At 40.3% G+C, this 21,930-nt stretch overlaps 2 protein-coding genes across 3 annotated transcripts in view; both read right to left on the bottom strand.

Annotated features, from left to right (window-relative positions):
* The window catches only part of LOC126565158 (Golgi phosphoprotein 3 homolog sauron), a 175,074-nt gene that overhangs the window by 140,007 nt on the left and 13,137 nt on the right, over positions 1–21,930 (bottom strand). The gene's annotated exons all lie outside the window — the stretch shown is intronic.
* The window catches only part of LOC126564677 (lachesin-like), a 41,441-nt gene continuing 21,038 nt past the window's right edge, over positions 1,528–21,930 (bottom strand). The window contains exons 2-10 of one of the 2 annotated variants that reach the window (XM_050221763.1): positions 13,153–13,259; positions 9,300–9,516; positions 6,047–6,205; positions 5,790–5,921; positions 5,480–5,630; positions 5,227–5,369; positions 2,092–2,217; positions 1,898–2,005; positions 1,528–1,722 (exon numbers count right to left, since the gene is read on the bottom strand). In XM_050221763.1, the coding sequence (XP_050077720.1) occupies positions 1,646–1,722; positions 1,898–2,005; positions 2,092–2,217; positions 5,227–5,369; positions 5,480–5,630; positions 5,790–5,921; positions 6,047–6,205; positions 9,300–9,516; positions 13,153–13,259 (1,220 nt within the window). In that variant the 3' untranslated portion in view covers positions 1,528–1,645. The remainder of the gene's footprint in view (positions 1,723–1,897; positions 2,006–2,091; positions 2,218–5,226; positions 5,370–5,479; positions 5,631–5,789; positions 5,922–6,046; positions 6,206–9,299; positions 9,517–13,152; positions 13,260–21,930) is intronic. The other variant, XM_050221764.1, reaches the window with a different exon arrangement.

The following is a 21,930-nucleotide window of genomic DNA, read 5'->3' as shown; positions in this document are numbered from 1 at the left end:
TGGAAACGCGTGTTTTGTATTATTTTTCCCTTCGTTGATTAGTTAGCTCGCTGCGGTAATGGTTTTGGGGGTTGCAAAAGTTTGATTCATTGTTTGATTTTGCAGGTTTTCTTCTACAGTGTTTGCACTATTGTGTTTTGTTTGCTCATTCAAATTCATTCCGTGTGTTGCATGTTTGTTTATTAATTTTATTTGCCTCATATTTTCATTTAGTTGTTCGTGAAAAAGTATTTTGTTTCTTTGTTTGTTTTCTATAACACACTCAAATGTGGTGTCGTATTGCAATACAAGTGTTGTTTTCAAATATTTTACAGCGACATAGTTTGATTCTCATTAACATCAATTCATTTATCCATATCGATTCTGCTTGTTTGTTGCGCGCTTCCGCCAAATAGAGTTTCTGCTCAAGTATTATAACGAGTAGCTTATGATTAGATTGATTGATTTATACGACTACACCACCCGAAACCACGAATCGTAATTGATGTGTTTGATTTTGCATCGACATCTACTCGCAAACCGCTCTCATTACCTGCATTTTATCAGTGGTTCTTGTTAGTTATTAAGTTCTTCAAAACATCCATATCAACGAAACGGTCGACTATGCTACAAACCAAAGCACTTTTCGGAGCAGCAAATGGTTACCGGAACCAGCAACGCAATTCAATAGTTTGCCTCCAAAGCAAGGGTCGTAAAACAAAATCGCGAAGCAAGTCTGTCGCTCGTGCCGCATAAATTCGATCGTTGTGCAATGGCTCGGGCAGCAACCCCGATGGGGTAAAGTATTACCGAAACAGCGGTGAACACGATGGCACCATGAGAGATTCTTAGATAAAAACACAATTTCATTTGACGACTGTTAAATTTGCCTCCTTTTTACCCGGCGGCATTGTGAATTCTCCCGAGAGTCAATAAAAGGGCAGTAACTTATGTGGAAAATTCGGTATAAAATAATGCTACATTTGTGAACAAATAGATGATGGGACTTTTTATGGGCAACCAAATCAACAACGCAGGGTGTTTTACTTTTGGGCGTTGCGAATAATACTTATTTCAAATTTACACTACATACAGATTGTTCGGTGCCGCACAGTATTGTTTCATCTTCGAAAAACACCACCAGTGCCTGTTGCATTTTTTCTTCTTCTTCTAATCCCTCTAGATTAAGGCATATTTAATGTACATACTATCCAACGATTTGTGCCTGCATTTAGGTGTAGTGGGTAGAGATGCTTGCTGACTTTCGACGGCACCTTCCCCGTCCGGTTTAACAATTTCAACCCATATTCTTTGCGGAAGGAACACACCTTCAGCTTATTCTGCTCTGATTCACGTCGTAAGTAATAACACAACCGATTGCACTTTTGCAATGCGCTTCAAAACTTAACTACACTTGTACGAAACGTTAGGGGCACAAAACAAACTACATGAATCTAATACAAAAATGCTGCTGAATGCATTACCTTTCTGTTGCAACTATTTTACCACTAAATGGCTTATTGCACATAACCATGATGAGACCATGATAAAAAATTTCCCTACCTTCCTACCCGCCGTTGGGACGTAACGTAAACAATAGCTCAACAAGGCGCTCTCACTGCACGCCATAAGACCAACCAACGGAACTGAATGATGAAAGTCACCGTCACTGGTGGAGAAGAAGTAGCAGGTGCAGAATTAGCGCGAAAAGTGTTGTCCATCGAACGAATGATGCTGTAGCTCCTTGAGGATCGAAAGACACAATAACAACAAAAGCCGTTACAGAAAAAAGATCAAGATTGATTTGTAAAGCCGATAAAAAATGGTTTGACACAACAGGATAATAAGCAATTCTATCACACAAAGTTATAAAATGTTGCAAAAAAGTTATATGGCAAGAAAACACAAAACTCCTTACCATTTGCTTCAGCTGATTCGTCGACCGATCTGTCCCGATTGGGACTTGTGTCGCTGGATTTGTGCTCAGAACGATCTATCTGATTGTAGTCTGATTGGTAGCGGATACCTGTGGGTTACGCAAAGATTAACGATATACGAAATTCAGGAAGGATTGTTTCCAAAATATTGTAACTGCATCTTGTCAAAACTTACCTTTATCAAAATGGTTTACCGTCATTGTAGACAAACCGTACGGCGATTCGTAAACCCGCGTTGATGGTACAGTAGTTGTAATGCTTTCTGTGGTCGAAGGTGGTATCGTCGTCGGAGGGCTCGAAGCTTTAAGAGGACATAATGAAGGAGAAAATGAAACCATGTGCACAACTATTTGCCACCTTTCTCTCGTTTGTTGCAAACGGACAAAAGGCCTGATTGTCTAAGCCAAACGGAAAACTTTCCGTCGGAAAGACTTTAACCAAACGGAAAGCAAATTTGTATTATAGTCACCCGTTAGAGTCGACGAATGTTTCGTCGACTTTTTGCATACATTCATACATGCACAGGTTGCTCAGTTCATACACTCACAGATGATTTCAGTCGAATCAAACATTTTTAATTTATATGATTCAGTTTGGTTTAATAATATACTTTTTTGTATTGGACATTTTTTCGTGATGGACTCTCGTGGTTTTTGCTTCAGAATAATTCCTGCAAACCACCAAATAAAATCACTAAAACGCATTTGAAATGCTTGTCAAGACATATCTACTTAAAATATCTACATTTTTCTATAGATTTACACTTAAAACTGATTTTTATGCATGCAAACTATACTTTCCGTTGCACTTGGCTGACGGAAAACTTTCGGTCTAACGCGCGTTTCCGTTTGACAAAGGCAATGCAAATATTTGGCTTTCCGTTTGACAAAGATCTGTCATCGATTTTTAAACGTCTGATTTAGCCGAACGGAAAGTCATAATACCAAAGTGAAAATTATGTGAAGTTTGAGAAGACGTTTTGGTGTCACAATCAGGCCTAAAGTCTCACATCTTTTTTATTATTCTACTATTGAAGATTCATGCATGTTACCTCTCAGTAAAGAGGTTGGAATTAGACAAGCTTATCTTGACTACTTGTTATAATCGTATAAAGTTCAACAACTTCTCACTAAAAAACAAGACGACAACAACAAAACAAATGCCACCCAATAATGTTGAGATGCTGGTGAGAAAATTCGGACATTCTCGAATAAAATACAACAATTATTCTATAAAATTCGCAAACCGTCACTCAGAATGAATGGCTGACGATCAATGTGACAAAAACTTTCCCACGATTTCCACACGAAAAATTTCAAGGACTTTCAACTTTCAATAACGCCCGAAAAAAATGTTTCAGTATATTTCTTTTTTTTTGTCCTAATTTTCGTAATCTATACGGTGTACTAATTGACTTCTTTAGCATCAACAGTGGTAAACATATATGAACTTTTTACTTTTATGACAGCCATGGCTAAGGTTTCAGCTACTCCATTCCAAAAACCAGGCCACAATTGAATCACACCTTTTTTTGTAAAATGATTCCTAAATGTAGGCTCACGCAACTCCTTACCGACTATTTTAAAGTTCGATAAACACGGTTTCTTTAGTTCTATTTTCTTTATTTTAAGTAGGACTAAAAATTCGAAAAGACCGGATCTCGTTCATGTGGGACCGACCGTCGGCTATCACCACGTCACTCTTCGGGTCCGTTCGTAGAAGTATCCACTTCTACGAGCGGACCCGCACTAAGCCCTCTCGCGGCAAACATAGGAAACCAACGATAACGCTTACGGTCCGTAAACGGTCGCGTCGTTGCTTTATGGCATAAAGCGACAGTAGGACTAGAATATAATTTAATCAATCGTGGTATCCGTACTACTTTTATACTTACAATCGCTCATAATCGCTCTTTTTTACTGTAATAATCAGGTGCGTATACTAAACTAATGTAACACAGTTGTCGAGGTTGAACAAGTCTTGAAAATTACTGAGTTCAAACTCAAACCACACTCTGAACTCGTAAAATAAACACTCGACAGAAAGGCTAGGATAGCAGACAACATTTTATCACCCCTATCAGACCCTGTTTATGATCTACCACAAAACGATAAGCTTGGTTTTATCAGACTTGTTTAAGGTTCCTGATGCTGATTCTATGCTATTGCGTCGACCGAATCTTGGGCAGAATGTAGCTGTCTAGCTTGTGTCCCAGTTTAGCAAAGCTTCGGATCAATATTGAGCAGAATTGATAACTATTTCATTACTGGATGATTGACGTAATAAAGCGTTGTGGCGAAAGCTTTTTTTCTATCTCTACAACGCACAAATGTGTAAAAGATCTGAGGGATTCGTCTACATATAGTTTATAAAACTATATAAAAAATTGTGGCGTGATATGGTCAATTTTATTGAAGGGACTTGAAAATAAGTACAATATTTATTCCGTAACTAAACTTTTATTTTTGTTAAAAAAAAATAACAGGCTGCAGTCAGCAAGCTCGCAGATAAAAACCATTTCTACTCAAAAATGCACATACCACGCTGCCACTGTTCGTCACGGATAGCAAACAGATCGTCATCAACGGGCACGTTTTGCACGGGGAAGTTCTGGGCAACTCTGTCAACTAGGACGACGAGCGACAAGACGTGCAAATGAAATCTAGACCAGATAGAAAGCTACTCTTATTCAAACATTCTACCATCGTCTCAAGCGGTACAGTTCACAAGATTGCGAATAAGCACAAGAACGAGCGACATAGAATCGTCTGTCGTTCTCACAAGTAGCAGCAGCAGCAGCAATCGTTTGGCTTGTTGGCATTGAGCTCTTCATTGTACTGTTGTTATATGTTGCTGTGACATCGGATGCTCGAAACCGATGTGCAGGAGTGGTTGGAGTCGGTTGAAGTATGTGGCAAATTACACAATCCAAAAATATACACACACCAACTCACAGATGACGTGTGAGCTTGTTGTTCTGGACAATAACAGTGTCGGGTGTACCAGCTGGAAAAGTTAAGCATTAGCTGCTAGCTGCCCCCTTGTGTGATGTTTGCACAATGCACTTTGGTTACAGTTCCGCTTGAGGAGAATGCAACAAGTTGCAGGGCTACAACTTCTTTGCTCGAAAGTGTAATCCATGGTGCCATGTGCTGTTTTTTTTTGCGGATTATTTATATGTTTACTGTATTCTCACCGCAACAGAAAATGCAGAGTTGTGTTATTTTTTAAACGTTTGTTATAATAAACTATAGCGACTATTTCAAATATGAAAGCGTATGAAAGGGTTTGTTTTTTTCCTCACACTTACAATACAATCGAATACTTCCATCCGTTTCTCCACGAGGGTTCTTGGCGATGCATTTATAGATCCCGTAGTCGCTGTGTTGCACTTCTCCTATGTGCAGTCGCATCACTGACTTGTAGGATGGATTTCCAGGAATCGTTTCCGTTCTTGAAGGATAGAGAAACACATTCAAAGAATCCCTTAAGTAAGTAAATGCTATATATTTATGCTTATAAAAAAAAATCTGGACGTAAATAAAGCATACAATTTCTCTTACTTATACTTCTGGGAGTCGTGTATCATCTGATCATTTTCCCGCGTCCAGTAGTTGAGTGAGGTAGGATGAGCTTCTATATTACATTCTAGTGTCACGTTGTAGCCGACCGGAATGCCGACCAGTTGATGAGGTATCCACAGCATTGGTGGAACTGGAAAAAAAGGAAACAAATGCGCATGCATTTAAACGGAGCATCAATCATTTTGCCATTTGAATATTGCTTCAAGTGGCTGCGAGCTGTACACGACGCGGTAATTATGGCTGTGGTCAGCACGAGTCTACGGAGCTTAGTGTTACCGTATATACTCACAATCAACACTGACTTTAATACGCTTCGAAACGCTCGGCGGCACACCGTTGGTTGCTATGCATAGGTACGCTCCCATGTCGTACCGCGACACGCGGGACAGTGTCAGTACATCTCCTTCCCATTCGAGGACTACTGGAAAAAGTAACAACCGTGATCGCAGTACGGCCAATGAAACAGAGAAAGTTAACCAATTAGCAGCAGTTGCAGGTGGACCACGCTGTGTCCGTTTCAAGCAAGAATGTCGGCTCTAAACTTACCACTGTTGTTGCGAGTGATGGCAATTTTTGTGTTATCGTCACGCTTCCACTTTATCGATGGCGGTGGACTTCCGGTTGCTTTGCAGCGTAACGTTACGTTGGCACCTTCACGCACGATCACGTCACTGGATGAAACCGAGTCGTCGATATTCGGAGGCACTGGAACGATGGATAAAGTACAAATGGGTTTTGGTTAGGCTGCGACTAAAGTTTGTACAGCAAATTTATAGCAAAATCGAATACGTGTGGTTTCAATATTGAAAACTTTCCAAATCCATCCAATATGAGAGTGTCCTGGTCATCTGTGTCATTACTAGCCTAGCCTTTTTTTTTTGTTTTTTTTTTGGGAACATAGTCTTAGACAGCATCTTCAATCATAACGTGACGGTTGTGGAGTGAGCCTTTTTGACAGACCGGAAATCTTCTAAATCGTTCAATTACTTCCCAAAGCCTTTTCATTCTGCTCACCATTGCGATTTGGTTGTGCGATGTGGTGTGGCCTGCCGGGGTTCACTGACTAACTTAGGTGTGAAGTTATCCGCAAGTGGGTGGGAGGTTGTCTTCGGATTTTCACGCTTCCCATTCAGAGGGGTTCCGGGTTCCGAAATCTCTCCACCGTCCGATATCGCACGAACGGAGTAAAAATCATATGAACCGTGTCGCCGGCAATATCGATCTCATAAATAATGCAAATGATCTCAAATCACTTTTGCTACCATTCGGTACCAGGACTAAACATCGACCGCAAGACGTTTTAAAGAGAAGAAGCGATGATAATCGGAAAATTCTTCGTCCGTTGGAACATTCGGGCGCACACCATAAAATCACGCATCACGCCCAGTACGGGGAAGGGAAAATCGAAAGTTTTTTTTTCCAAAGAAAGTAGAAAACATTCGATCTTTGGCGGGCGTACTTTATTTTGCCTGGCCAGGGACCTTCCCCCATTCCATCCATCCTGGCAAGTGCATTATGGTTTATTCAAATTGTGAGTGTGATTTCTGTGGATATGACATTTAATTTACGGAAAAAAGTCGTCAATTCTTCACTTCACTAAAACTTTTGACGTTGCTTTTTTTTTAGCTTTGCTTTACAGCGTCGTTATTGCTTCTGTGCTAGAAGTATCGACATGTTTGTTCAAGGAAGTACGAGAGTCGAAGCTATTTTTATTTTTCCCGAGATCTGATATGTTCTGTCACCGACAAAAAAAAAAGTTGTACAAAGCTGTTTTTCATTTTATGTACCAAATTAACTGACACTTTTAGACCTTAAAACGATTATACATTCAAACATCCTCATTACAAATCCTAAGGGATTGATAAAAAACTTCATTCAACCTTCAAGTTTTTGCCACCAAAATAGCCTTTCAAGGAGCTTTTGCAAATCAAACCACACACCACTCGTGCCTGTGATAAATTAAAGAACATCGCAGCCAAAGTAGACAAAACAATTTTCATATTCTATGTTCGTTTTTAATCAAAACTTATGAAATCATAATAAAAATAATAGCTGAAGCAAACAAAGAAGAAAACAGTACGGTTCGCTAGGTTGTGTTGGAGGGAATAGTTGTTCGCTCCTAACGTAGCCATTATTGATTAAAATCGTCCAGCGCTGTGAGAAACCCTCCCCAGTTTGCCGAAACTGGAGAAAAAGATTGTCGGACTGTTTTTCACGGAATGAACATTTGTCAAGAAGTGTAGGTAGATGGCTACACGAAGAAGGTGAGACAATAGGGCAGAGGAATGATAGTTAGCATGAATGAAGCAACCGAAATGGTGCAATCCGTTATATGCAGGATAGCCCAGATAGCGCTAGGGATGGCCCAGAACATCCTTTAATGCAAAGAAATTTATGTTTCTCTCTTGCGTGAAGGAGAACTAAATACCGCAGGTTTTTAAAGCTGAATGTTTAAGACAACGGTATAATGCATTTGTATTTGTTGCTTCATCACCAACAGAACAAAAAGAAAGTACGTTGTTGGGAGCTTGAAAAAGGATTCGTACTGTTGGAATAACATCATCACGAGCAGTTATAATTTGGTCTGGCAGACAGTTTGTGCCATTCTGTATCAATCTGCTCAATCTAAAACTATTTCCGCACAAAGGAAATAACACGCCACATGCTCACTTGTTTAGAATTTCCATTTTTCGATAGTACCCACAGAAACACCGCACAGAAGTCCTAGTCAGAAATGAAGTCGTACGAAATGAAACATCATTATGATTTGAGCTACTCGTACGTTCGTCCGCTTAATCACTGTCGTTTCACGATTGACTCGTCGAGACGTCCTTCCGTGTCGTAATTGAATTAACGTACTGATAAATCGACAGTAAATGACGAATATGATAGGTGCAGCACGTGTGGAAAAGCGTACAGCATATTACATTACGCTCAGGCGTTGACTATTAAATCATCTTTCCATCACTATCGTAACCGAATCCACTGCTCCCAACCAGACGCACACACGCGCATCGGTAATATTTCGATCAACCGCCCTTTCGACTACTAATGATACGAGCCTATTCGTTATACAATTGCACCAATCCTTCCGCAGGCAGACTGACCAGCGGGGGTTGCGAGAGAAAAAGAGGCAACCGCCATGCTGCAACAGGCGCCCGGTGATGCCACATATGACGAGTGATGAATAGACGACGATCTGCCACTCGTAGGCAATTAAGTTCATCACGAAAGCAACGCATCCATGAGGCATGAATCTGGTTTCGACCGAACAGGCAGCAGTGATCGATTTGTATGCAACAAGTCAGTGTGTCCCGTTGTAATTATGGCTCTTTTGGGCAGGGTGGCCATGGTGATGCTGGGGGTGAGCTCTGCGGTTAAATGGCATTCGGATATTTTCCATTCACTAACGCCAATTGACAAACGAGATGGCTTTTGGTACGTTTAACGAGATATGATGTAATTAAAAAGTCGAATCGAATCGAATTTAAAATTTAATAGAAAGACATTTCGGGATGGAGCCGTTTTTTTTTTTGGGTAGAAAAAACTCATATCATATGCTGGCATAATTTGTAAGAAAATGCGATTGAAAGCATTTTATCAAAATTGAACAAAAAATGCAAGCATAACTTGCAAACAGTTAAAAAAAAAAATAAATACACACAATGAGTACACGTCACCAAAAAAAAGACCAAAAAACGCACCAAAGAAACTCAATTAAAAACCAATCATTTGAATTCATCCGGTAAACAAAGGGCAAATAGAAAAGGTAAAAAGGTTATAAAGCGATTTGCCTTACCCACAACGTGCAGATAACCGAACTGGGTTTTTGCCGTCACCGTATTGATTTGACACATGTAGCGGCCCTTGTCCTCCTCCTGCACATTGGTGATGTGCAGAAACCACGTTTTGTGCTTGTCGTGTTTATCGTGGGTGACGCTGATGCGCGGGTTTCGTGTGATGACGTGATTATGCACGGTCAAGATGGCTGACTGCTCAAAATGCATCCAGGCTACCTGTTGATGGTGACGGATAGACAAAAAATGTAGAGAAATTAATTCAACGACTTTTAATTGATATTTGTGTTTTTACGAGTTCGTTTTCGAATGCGTCGGTTTATTGATGTGTGATTTAACAGCAACCATTAGCCACTAGATAAAACACAACTTATGACCTTTACACATTGTTTGTATGTAAATGAATCCCCACTTTCCTGGACACTGGCTCGTTGGCTAATATTTATCTTAAACAACGATCACTGCAAACATAAATTTCCCAAACTTCAACAGCACGTTGAAGATACTGCTATGAAGCAAAAGAGCGCAGCCAAGGCGTTAAATCACAAACTCTCAATGCGTCGCTGGGTCGCCAAGGTTTGGGACGCCGGCAAAACCATTCTTGTGTGGATGTTTTGTGTGCTGGCAAACTTTCCCCATGTGAATCTGTTCGAGTGCAAAATGGTCATTATGAATTCCAGGCTCCAGATTGAAAAGGGGTTAGGCGATCCTTCGCTGCGGACCGTCAGTTTTATGGCTGTTGGAGTGTTCCCGATTACCCGTAAGAGGCCCGTTTTGCCATCGAAACCAGGCCCAGTGTCTCGCAGACAGTGGCGATAAACGGTCACTGCAGCTGGTTTGTCGTCGTGGCAAAATTAGCTCATTGAAATGGCCATCAGCAGTACGGGAAAATGTTCTTTTAATTGAATACCGTGCGCCAGTATCGCCGGTTGGCAGCCTCGGGTAGAATGATACAACCGTGTAAACATATGCTTGAGTTGGCCTTTAGTCACAGGCTCCTGTTGGGGCAACTGCATTCCAACAGGACACAAAAAAGAGAAAGAGAACGCTAGGCCTAAAACGGTGTAATTTAAATAAAACAAACATTACCGGTGCTTTCGGTGCTGGGCTCGAGCCAAGTAGCTTCCCATGTGTGGTGTAATAGACCTATGAGCATAATGTGAAACTTAAATGGTTCTTTAAAAAATGCTTCACTTATGAAAGCTGTTCTGGGAAAAAAATTCAATGTTCGCATGAGTTCTTTAAAGAAAATTTATAATACTCAAATCTGCTCACCCTTTTTATATCATACGATAAGCTCGTAATTTCGTATCAGCGTTTTTAATTTTCCAAGCAGTAAAATATTGTGGGCAGTTTATCGTATCAGTTAACAACTTGAAGCAAAACCCTGATTGTGCATGCAAAAATGATCATACCAAGGCTCGTAAAAAAATATGCACAACAATACCTCTAAGGACGCCTTTCACGGTGATAATCGGGCTCACCTTTTCAGCACGAAACTCAAACAGAGGGGCAGAAGATATTTTTATGCTTTAAAAATTTCACTCCGTTTCGCAGCATTTTCACCCACGTTTTTTTACGGATGCTACGGGGTTGTTGGTGGTGGGTGCTTTTCACACCACCATAATTAATATGGGGGAGCTTTAAAATTAAACTAATTTCGAAACTGAGTCAACAAAACAGCCATCGTCATTTTCTTCCCATTATCGCTTTTGTGTCGACCTTTATTGTTTACATCGGTAGTGGCCCGACGGTCGTCGGGAAGAGAACTCAGAGTGTCAAAATGAAGGGGAAATGGCTTCCGATGTGCTAAGCTTCTTTTATGGCCGCCCAAAACGATCGACGAGCATGATGGTCCCTTTTGGAAAACGGTAGACAACCAGACCTGCCAGACCTGTTTTGCCACAGTTGTGTGTCGCTCGTCAGAGTTTTCCCTCCCCGCGGTGACTCTTTTCTAATCGTGATTGTTTCATATTGCACCAAGCATTTAACGATGCCACGGTGTCAACTGGTGGACGACGCCCAAGTGATGCTGGGAAACCCCTCCGGTGGAACAGTGGGAAACCGTTAGAATTTGAAGACCAAAATAAGAATAAAAACTCTTGGACGTTTTGTGGAATATGAATGAGAACTAAATTTATTGAGAAATCGTTTCAAGACTTTAATAAGCAAATGACAAAAAGCATTATTTTATAATAAACAAATAGCAATAATTGCTACTTTTACATCCATCCACGGTTGAAACTAAGTCATGTAATACGCTCTTTTGGACACCAAAATGGATGCTTTTGCTGCAGTACCACCCATGTCACTAAATGGTTCGTAGTTCGAAAGCTGGCATTTGCAGGAGGATGAGAAACATGTCTTATCATTCAATCTGAACTCAATTTTTCCGTATTTCATCACATTTTTCTTGCTAGTCTAACCGTTTGGTCGTGCTTTCGTGCTCCGGAACTTGTGCCTAGATGTAAGTCGAGAGTAATATTTCTCTTTCTAACAGAGGTGAAGCTTATTTTTTCATGATTTTCGTTAAAAAATAAAGTATTTAGTAATCCAAAAAAAAAAAAAAAGCGTACCAAACAATTCTTTCATACATCCACTTTTGTATGTTTAAATAAAACCTATCGTTTGTTTTCGAAGCAACAATATGGCTGCCATTTTGACTTCTTAAATTAAGCATACAAAATATTCTTCTTATGTCTGTTTTTTTGCTGTATTTGAGAACCAATTAAACCTCTACCGTGGCATACAGTGTCCAATACTTGCCGGGATACCCACACTGAAATCAAAACTATTCCCAACAGCTTTGATAATTCCTTCGCTGACCATACATAATTTATGTGATATGGTCTTCTAATCGAACCAGCCACCGGTAACGAAACAAATCGAAGGGCAAACTCGTACCGAGCCCTTGAAGTGGTCGATAGTGTGAACGTTCTTAACCCCAACAACCCACCAGCGTGTACATATGCTCTACCAGAACGCCGAGGTTAGGACGTGAAATCCGGGCGCTTCGCAAAAGTTCCTTATCGACTAATCTTACAGAAGCGATGGCGACACGAATACGGCACAGGCATACGTTGTCCCGACCGATCCGTGCCATTCGATTGCGGAAGAGAATTCCACCATTCAGCAAAAGTAAAACCAAACTGGCCAAAGAAATTAAATTCTGTTCGCATGCTGGTGGTTTTTTGAAACAAGCTCAGCTATTTGAAGCGATCCGTGTACCGTTCCGCTACACTCGCTCAGTCGGCGGCGGCAGTCTTTCAACCGCTCCCGATCCTGCGGGAATCGGTGAAAATCCATTACATCAGTCTAGCCGAAAAGTGTGCTGCAAAAATTTCGTAAACAAACCTATAAATCGTCTCGTCCGTCGGTGGGAGTGTAAGGGGGAAGCTGGATGGTTGGAATTTATTCTGGGACGGAGAAATCAGGACAACCTTCCGAAATCGAGATTTCAGTTTGGTGTTCGGTCCAATTGAAGTTGGTGTTGAAGCTTCGTACGAATGTAAGTTAAAACGGCCGAAAGTGATATGTTGGCAAGCGAAAGCGAATGCCAAAGTAGAAAAAGGGAGCAAAAGACATCTCTTTTGGCTACACAGGTGAGTGTAGGTAGGGGCAAGAATTTTTGTCATTGAAATTTTGCAGCTAATCAACGACTCGAGATGCGATGGAGATGGAGGTAAAGTGTTGTAATAGTTAGGGGAAGGATTATTTTAATTACTTTTGAGTAGATTTTGTAGCAATACGGCTAGACCGTTTCTTCGATAAATAAATAAAACACTTTAATTAAACAAAACGTTTAGCTAGTTAAGTTAATAATTTTAAACATTTTTAATCTATTCATTTTATTACCTTGTAGGATCCGAGATTTTTCACCGAGCATGCCAGCTTCACATTTCGACCCGCTGGCACAGTAATATTCTCTATGACGTCCGTAAATTCTGGATCTTCCAACACGGCTGAACACAAAAAGAAAAAGAGGAATCTATATGAATTGGTTTTACTATTGCACGTCATCTGTATCGGTTAAGAGTAGGTGACCGGTTTGACATGAGCGACGATGATTAAACGACATGCCTGTCAGCAAGACGAGCTTCCGGTAGCACAGTTCCCAAAGCGTTACAGCAACTAGCGTGAACGTTGTTCGTTCGATGTGCTCATTAAAATCAATAAAAACCGTACATATAGTTAACATGGAACGGAAAACTTGTGATCATGTCTAGCAGTCTTCGTTTGAATGCATTTAACACTCGACTTTAAAGGCCAACGGAAAACTTTTGCAGCACCACGCACCAAGCACAACCAAATACATTTCTAGCTCTTTTGTCCTCTTGCTTCCTTGAGAATGTATAACGATATGTTTTGGATTTTAATAACAACTTTCATAATTTTGGTGAAGGAAAAAATAGTTTAAAGAGTTTTGTCATAATTACTACATTGATACTGTATGATTCACCCGATGTTTGAAAAATGTGGCTCTTGTCTTCGCAGCCTGAATTGAAAATAAAACATCATCTCACGAGTGACTACTGCTGAACGAGTTTGCTCATTCACGTCACGTGTAATTCCTGTTTTTTTTTTTAATTCCTGAAGCTCATCTACAGCAGAAAATACGGTGGGACAGTGGGTAAGTAGATGCAGCATGATTAATTAAACCCACAAAGCTGCTTATTTCAACGACATGTTGCATTTGATGTGAAAGTTTTCTCTCATTCATGAAAAGCTGCAATGTGGAAGTATGACAAAATGAGTCAACGTAGTTTAAAAAAAGCTTTTTTTTGTGTTTAATATTAGAGTTAGAGATTATTTGACAACCAATCCAATTTTATTTATCATTTAGACATGATAAGCCCTACTGAACTGAATGATTTTTATGCTTTCTTTTTAACGTAATCAAACCTTTACCCTAATCAAAGTAATGCCAGACCATACCCCGTGCAACAGAATAACTTCAATTCATTCGCTCGATTGCTGGATACAATCTACGAATACTAATCGATCAAATCAGTTCTTATAACGGTCCACCAAAAAACCCACCGTTTCGCTTCGCATCTATTTCACCACACGGACGACAGTTTTCCGCAACGATTCCAGACGACGGCAGACTGCTTCACAAAAGTTCACTTTCAATCGTAACCGATAATGTCCACCGAACTCGATGGTGCCAACCTTGGGACGGTAGCGAAGAAGTTCCGTTGGCGAAAAACGGTGCTGAAACCATTCTGGCTGGGTGCCGGCGCTACGATCGGCGATCGGGACACAATCCGTGGCACGTAATCGTATGGATGGCAGTGGCGAATGAAAGGATACAATTGTAATTCAATTAAGGTTGATACTAAAATGGTGATTCAACCTAATTTCGTTTCTTCTCTCTGCTTTTCATACGCAAGCAAAAGGAAGCGTACCTTGGCCGGCCTTTACTGGCGGCGCGGTACAGCGACAAAGGAGAAACAGAAAGTTACACACATCCGCAACATACGGACCGGATCTTTTAGGTGAGGTGCATCCTTCTAACTGTTTGCACGAAGAACAACGGTCCCGGTGGAGTGTATTTATCTTCTTGCTCCACTGTTGAAGTCCGCAGTCCGGTCCGAATGCGCCCAGGGATCGGGGATGGGCTACGTATATTCTTTTAATATTCCGGAAATGTCGACAGCCGAAGTAAATAAAATTAAAGGCTACACTCTTCGGGAACGCTGTTGCCTGTCGCATTCAATCCGGACTGTGGCCATTGAAGTCTACCGTACTCGAAACTGCCGGGTAAAGGGGGCACACAGCCTTTATCTTTTCCGATTCGCATTCTGTCGAACGTATTTGGCATTCTATGCTTGCGGATGTGCTCGGTTATGTGTAGGTTCAACCGAAGGGCTTTGCCTTGCCCTATCCTCATTCGGCAAAGAAGTCTAATGAAGTCGATGAGTTCAAGATTGTTTTAACGAGCATTGAATTCAACCCTAGAACCGACCTATTCGAAAACTTTTCCTACTGGGGCACAACAGCAAAAGGAAAAAGAATTTTCTCGATCGCGCGATTGTCCTGTACCATTAAGCCCGTGATTAAAATTGGTATCGCAAATTCGCTCGATGGTTTCTTATTTGTTTTGGAACATCAGTAAAATAACGAAAAATTGAAATAAACTAAAATATTCTTTAAAATATTTTGCAGAATCGAACGGACTTGTCTTTGCGGATATCAAGAAGCAACTGTTTAAACCAACAAGAAACTTACAGGGTTTCTGAGTGGAACTAGACAAGTGCATTCGAAGCATTTCTAGACAATGGCTAAGATGAACTGGACAGCGGGTAGGTGCAACTGGACAACCGTTGCCCTTTGTCGACAGTAGTCCAGTTGAACTGGACAAATGCTAAGTTGAAGTGGACAAACGTCAAGTAGAACTGGAGAGTCATATTTAAAATGGTTGATAAAACGGTTTGAAGCGTTTCGGAAACGCTTGACAAATTTTAAAATTTTGAAAAATAACTGCTGAAATACAAACATGTTCAAAATATTAAACTAAACTATATTAATGTTATTATTGAATGCATTGTATGTATGTAAATTACAAAAAATGTGTATTTCAACGGTTGTTTTTAAAATATTTGCTAAGCGTTTCCGAAACGCTTCCAACTGTTTCACCAACCATTTCAAATATGACTGTCCAGTTCAACTTGACGTTTGTTCACTTCAACCTAGCTTTTTTTCCAGTTCAACTGGACCACTGTTGAGAAAGGCTAATGGTTGTCTAGTTCCACCTACCCGCTGTCCAGTTCATCTTAGCCGTTATCTAGAAATGCCTCGCATTCTAGACGCATTCTAGTCTAGTTCTACTCAGAAACCCTGTAATGGCGAGTTAGTTAGTATTATCTTCAAACTTTACACCTCTATCTCGTGAAATAGTAAATGATAGACCTTCAGTTCGCTACAAATTGTTCAATGCAAAACCTAAGAATAAATGCAATTCTCACATAGTGTAAGATGACACATACTCGCAACAATTTCGAAAACATCCGGCTCACATAAAGTGGCGCTAGGAACCACACAAAGGTCTGCCAAATGCTAAGGAAGAGAAGCATATTTTTCTAAATTAAGCACGCATGAAATACTTTTCCCATTCTTTTACCGTTGTCTCAACGGTTCCCATCAACGGTTTAGGCCACGGTTGCTTGTGAATACGATTTACTCGAACCTTTTTCAATAAACATAAACTTTTTGTTCACTTCTGTCAGGCGGCAGCAGACAGCCATAGACAGTTGGAACCAAAGTTGAAGTGAATGTAAAAAAATAAAATACCTCGTACATTCTGGAAAACAACTCTCCGTAACCACATTTACGACACAAATAGTCGTACAGAGCATCTAAAAGGAAAAAGTAAAACGTGAGACTAGAAAAAAAAAAATACACACACATACATATGCACACGTGCAATGAAAAAGTTTGCACTTTCAGTGCACTGTGCCAGTATACAAATTCCTTTTATCCCTTGTGCTCCATTCGTTCTTGGGTTTTTTTATTTATTCCTTCCACAAGGATCATCCCACCAGATCAATGTTGGAGACCTTCTGTACCGGACTTGTATCAACCTACAATTTTCAAGCGTGTGGTAAACCCCACAAAAAAGGGAGCTTTTGTCAGCGAGTTGTTTGTTGGCGCCCTTGTTGATCCTTGTTGGTGTGAGTGGTAGAAGACCTGAATGTTCCAACGTTCGCAAAGGATTGAGTGACGATTGCAGGATTTGGTTTGGCAATAAAGATGGCTAGTGAAGCTCCGATTGTTATAGAAACGAGATACAAGCCACCAAAGCCACAATTGTTTAATGTGATTGTCTAACAGTGATTAGGTGAAATAATAGCACATTTTTTCCAATGTACATCATGAAGATTTCTTGTGGTGATAATTAAAACAATTTTAAAAGCTGTCTGCTATGTGAAATGGTTGAGATTAATTCTCCTCCACAGAGATTGTTATAGGAACTTAGTGTTGATGGATGGCAATTTTAAACATTTCGTAATATATTTTAGTTCTACAATTGCTCCATCTTTTGCAGGATTTGATATAAACTATTTATCATTTAAACGAGTACATATTAAAACCCAATGGCTAATGTTATAAACCACCCGTTTCATGATTTTTTTTTTGTTGCTACCACACCTGTCCATACTGGGAATATTTACATTTATTCATTTTCCGCTTATTTGCTTTCCTTTTTCACGGAACATAATATAACGCACGCAGAGCAAAGAAAGGGATTTGCCCCTAAGGCTGGTACGTTTAGGTTGGTGGGACCTAACGTTACCTTTCAGTAGGGTCATATTTTGTGAAGGTGTTCCGTTTTTCTCACATACCTTTTCACCCATACGCAATCACACACGCACACACACACATAATATATATACATTTACAAATGCTTGGTACGGCCCCGGCCACCGGCGAACGATGGCACAGGATCGAGAAAAACGAAAGATTTATGCAGACGTTCGTGCCACCGCAAGCGGAAAGAGAGTAAGTTTGCAAGTAGATTGAAAAATCCTTTCCCAAAAAGCCAAAACCAAACACAAATGGCCTGTGCCGGGAAAAATGCTACTTCACAAAATCAAATAGACACTCGGGAGCACTCGGGAAACATAACCCGATTCGCTTTTTTTTTTCACCGGATTTGCTCACATCGAGAAAACCGGGAGGAAACTTTGACCAAAGGATGTGAGATTGTATGAAACGATGTACTGGGGGGCGGAAAAACCCCCCCGTTGGTGCTAAGGTTCTCGGTCCCAACTGCTCTATGCATTATGATTTTTACGTACTCACCATTTCCATATTTCGATTTCCTGCTGTCAAACGATGTCAAAAGTATGTTTCCGCCAAACAATGTACTTCGGTGCATGTACGACAATGGAGGGGTTGGACGGACAAAAAAATGGAGCAAAACATACACACACACACAAACTCACCTACACGTCTGTACTCCTTTAAAAGCGCCACAACAATTGAGGCATGCCGAAGTACAATGTCACCATCAGCGTCAGCGACGAAATATAAAGTCAATGGCAGAAGAGATATTGATTGATTTCGTTAAAAGGATCGGCAAGCAAAGCTCGTGGTAGGTCCCAAGTTCTGTATTTGTTGGTTTAGTACTACAAAGAAAAGTAAATCTTCTGAAAAACCACTAGCAGCACCTAATTTGATTGATGGTTCTCTGACAATCGTCATTTTGTTGCGTGTTGAAGTAGAATGATTTCTGAAAGCTTCTGAAAAATAGCACGTGGACTACTTCAATTATAGTACGCGAAATTAAGTGTATTGTGCTATAATGTAGGGTTAACCATATTGCTTCAAATGTTAACCGAATCAAGCCGCTGGAAGAATCACTGTGCCTATTTATGTAGCGATAATAATATAATCACATGTGGAAGGAAAAATCGCATTAAAGGTTTTTCTATGCATAGACTTTTCTTCTGCTTATTTCAATGATCTGACTATGACTATGACTATGACTATCTGACCTACGAAACTTATTTGTGCCACGCGGAAGGCTTCGATCCTGACACAATCGATCCTGACGTCTGATTAACTGGCACCAGTGTCATTCAGCGACCGGAACAATTATGCATCAAAAAATAATATCCATATTTTTGAGAAAATAGGAATATCAGAATATAAACTTTATCGCAATTGCAATTGCAAACTTTATCCGCAAACAAATGTTGATTTTTGTGGAGTTATCTTATAGATAAACGCCCAAATCTTTATTTTACTAATGGAAACCAAAACACTCGAAAGCCTTGACGGTAGTGACACCTACCTCTCCGACAGTGCTAGTGTTCTGACTGCCTTGAAACACGGCACCTTAAAAGACCCCCGCATTCAACTCCTTGACGACATCCCTTCCTCACCCGAAATCGTTTTAGGGGAGGACCACGTTGGGTTCCGGGTCACGCCACGAAAAAGCCGATCAACTTGCCAACATTGGTCGACTCCGCCCTGATGAACACCACAACACCCTTTCACGCCAATATGCTTCATCTCCCAACACTGGAACTCCACATGGCACAACCTGGACCTATGCAACAAACTCTGTCCCATCAAGCACAACACCTCTTCATGGGAAGATACCGAATCCAGCCACATCCAACGAGTCCTGTCCCGCCTTCGTATAGGTCATAGGGGGTGTGACCTATACACACTCTTACCTCCTAGAAAAATCCAGTCCTCCACTCTGCAGCTTCTGTGGTGTTTACATCAACATCCGCCACATCCTCACCGATTGCCATGGATACACGACACACCGAGCCACCGATTTTTACGGATCAGAATTTAAGCAACAGTTTTAACTTATCCTTTATCATATGCCACAATCGCAATAATGTTCCATAATATTTAAGAAATACCTGCAATAGTTTTGTATTAGGTTACACCATTTATTTATAAAGTAGAGCGGCGAATGTAGTCTCTAAGACTCAAAGCCTCTATAAATAAACGAAAAAATGTGACACCTACAAACAAGTATAGCTGACCATCCAACCACGGGTATAATCATATCCAGGAAAACCAGTCTAGACACAAGATACCCTCCAGAGGTTATCAATCGGTAACAGATAAATCGCTATTCGTTATAAAGTTGTCAAAGTCTCTAACAGTTAACAACATATTAATTAGTTACCTTTCATTAAGGTCTAAAAAATGTAAGCATTTAAGAGTTACAAAATGAAATATTTGTGGTATTTCTATTGATGTATTTATGTGCCCACACTAAAGTGAATGTTCAAATAAGCCTCTTTAAACGACGTGTTCTCTAACATTGTATAGGAACAATTTCAAAGATGATATACATTCAATAGAAAAAAATTATGATCTAAATGGTTGTGAATTTCCTTAGTTTTTTTAATTGATTTCGAATTCTCCTTCTTATTGGCTGAACGCCTTCTAATGTCACGCCGGCCATCGAATGGCGTAGTTGACTCTTCTCGATACCACGTAGTTGGATGGTTAGTCCTCACTACGGGGGGACAGTCCGGATAAAATTTGCCGGGGCCGTGGTCGGATGCATCACCGAGCTGTCCTATTTCTAATTAACTATAGTTTTAATAACTTTATATAACTTCAACTTTAACAACTTTAATTTTTATTCATCTATTTTATTTATATTTTAGTATTGCGGCTAATCGATTTTTTCAGTAAAAGTATTTAATTGCAGAACTAACTAAGAACTAACTTCAAATGCTCGAGTTAAGGTTTCTTTTCAATCGTTTTCCGTTTTAGTTTTGTTTTTCAACAAATTAGTCCATTTTCTGCATCCTTGTTCTATCTTTGAGAGGGCAAAATGCAAGTATTTTTGATCACACTTAAAAAAAAAAATTGCTATCCACAAACATTACACAAACATCGATCATGTAGAAGCGAGAGTTACCATCCATGTTTTGGACAAGCATCGATCATGTAGAAGCGCGAGTTTTTCTTGCTTCAATTTATTGAAAATAATAAGCCTTACCCTTTTACCAATGAGCTATTTCTATCTCCAAACACATTTTTTTACATTCCTTCCTTCCTTCAAACGCGTAAAGGTTGACATAGCGCACAAAACTGTTGTCACTTGTCACCGGTGATTAGTTTTGTGCCTGTGGAAATGTTCTTTTACCACTAACTACCCCCATCAAAACACACGAAAGAAAGCGTAGTTTTATTTTGTGGTTGAAAATAAGAAACATTTTGAAGTGAGCACGTGAAGAAGGAAAAACAAAAACAGATCACTTCATTACGCACATTCCGTAGGCGACACGGCAGCACCCTTTCAACGACTACGTCAGCTGACTGCGACTTATCCGAGAGAGGAAAATGGTAAATGATCGAAACCGGCGCCAGTGTCACTAACCACATAAGCACTTTTTACCGTCGCCTGACATCTGTCGTCATTTTCTCGCGGGTGCAATCGCGGGACCATTTCCCAGACCCGTCTATTGCGCAATTCGGTGTTCTAATCCTAACCAGTCGGTTGATTCGTGTATGTGTCTTTCGTGTAATCGTTGTGGAGGAGAAATCATCCAAATTTACGACGAAATGATGAGACTATAAAAAGTGATTTAACAACCACTTCCTTTGCGACACAGTCCCACTTAAGGGTATCTTCTTATCAATATCCCTTTTTAATAAAAAGGCTTCCTTCCTCTGCATCCCTCATTTTGCCGCCTTCGATGATTGCTCTATCGGTCGAGTTTGTTTGCCTATGGCCGTACCAACAAGGCTAATGAAATCTCAGTAGTACATAAAAGAACATAAAATTATATCCCGATTCCGACTTCTAATTTTCCTGCGTTTTCCACCATTCAAGAAGATAAATTTACTTCACTCTAGCAAGAATTGTGAAACCGGTGCTTTACTTTCGCCAGTACCTGGAGAGCAATTCCCCTGCTGCAAATGTCGACCCGGGTTTTGTTTCAGATTTGTGCTAAATAAATCAAACCACCTTTTTGAATTGTTAATGGTGCTTTCATGCGTGTAATTCATGTTGGAGTTTTTTTCCGCTCCATTTGGCACCCGAGCAACGGATCGAAACTGGGGATACGCCTTACTTTAACATGAGAAAAGTCATGTAAGAAAAGCTCTCTAACTCATCGAGCATCATCATTATGCGCTGGTAAA

The sequence above is a fragment of the Anopheles maculipalpis genome, chromosome 3RL, assembly GCF_943734695.1.
Source record: "Anopheles maculipalpis chromosome 3RL, idAnoMacuDA_375_x, whole genome shotgun sequence".
NCBI lineage: Eukaryota > Metazoa > Arthropoda > Insecta > Diptera > Culicidae > Anopheles > Anopheles maculipalpis.
Note: the sequence above shows the minus strand (reverse complement) of the source record. Positions and strands in the feature narration are given on the sequence as shown.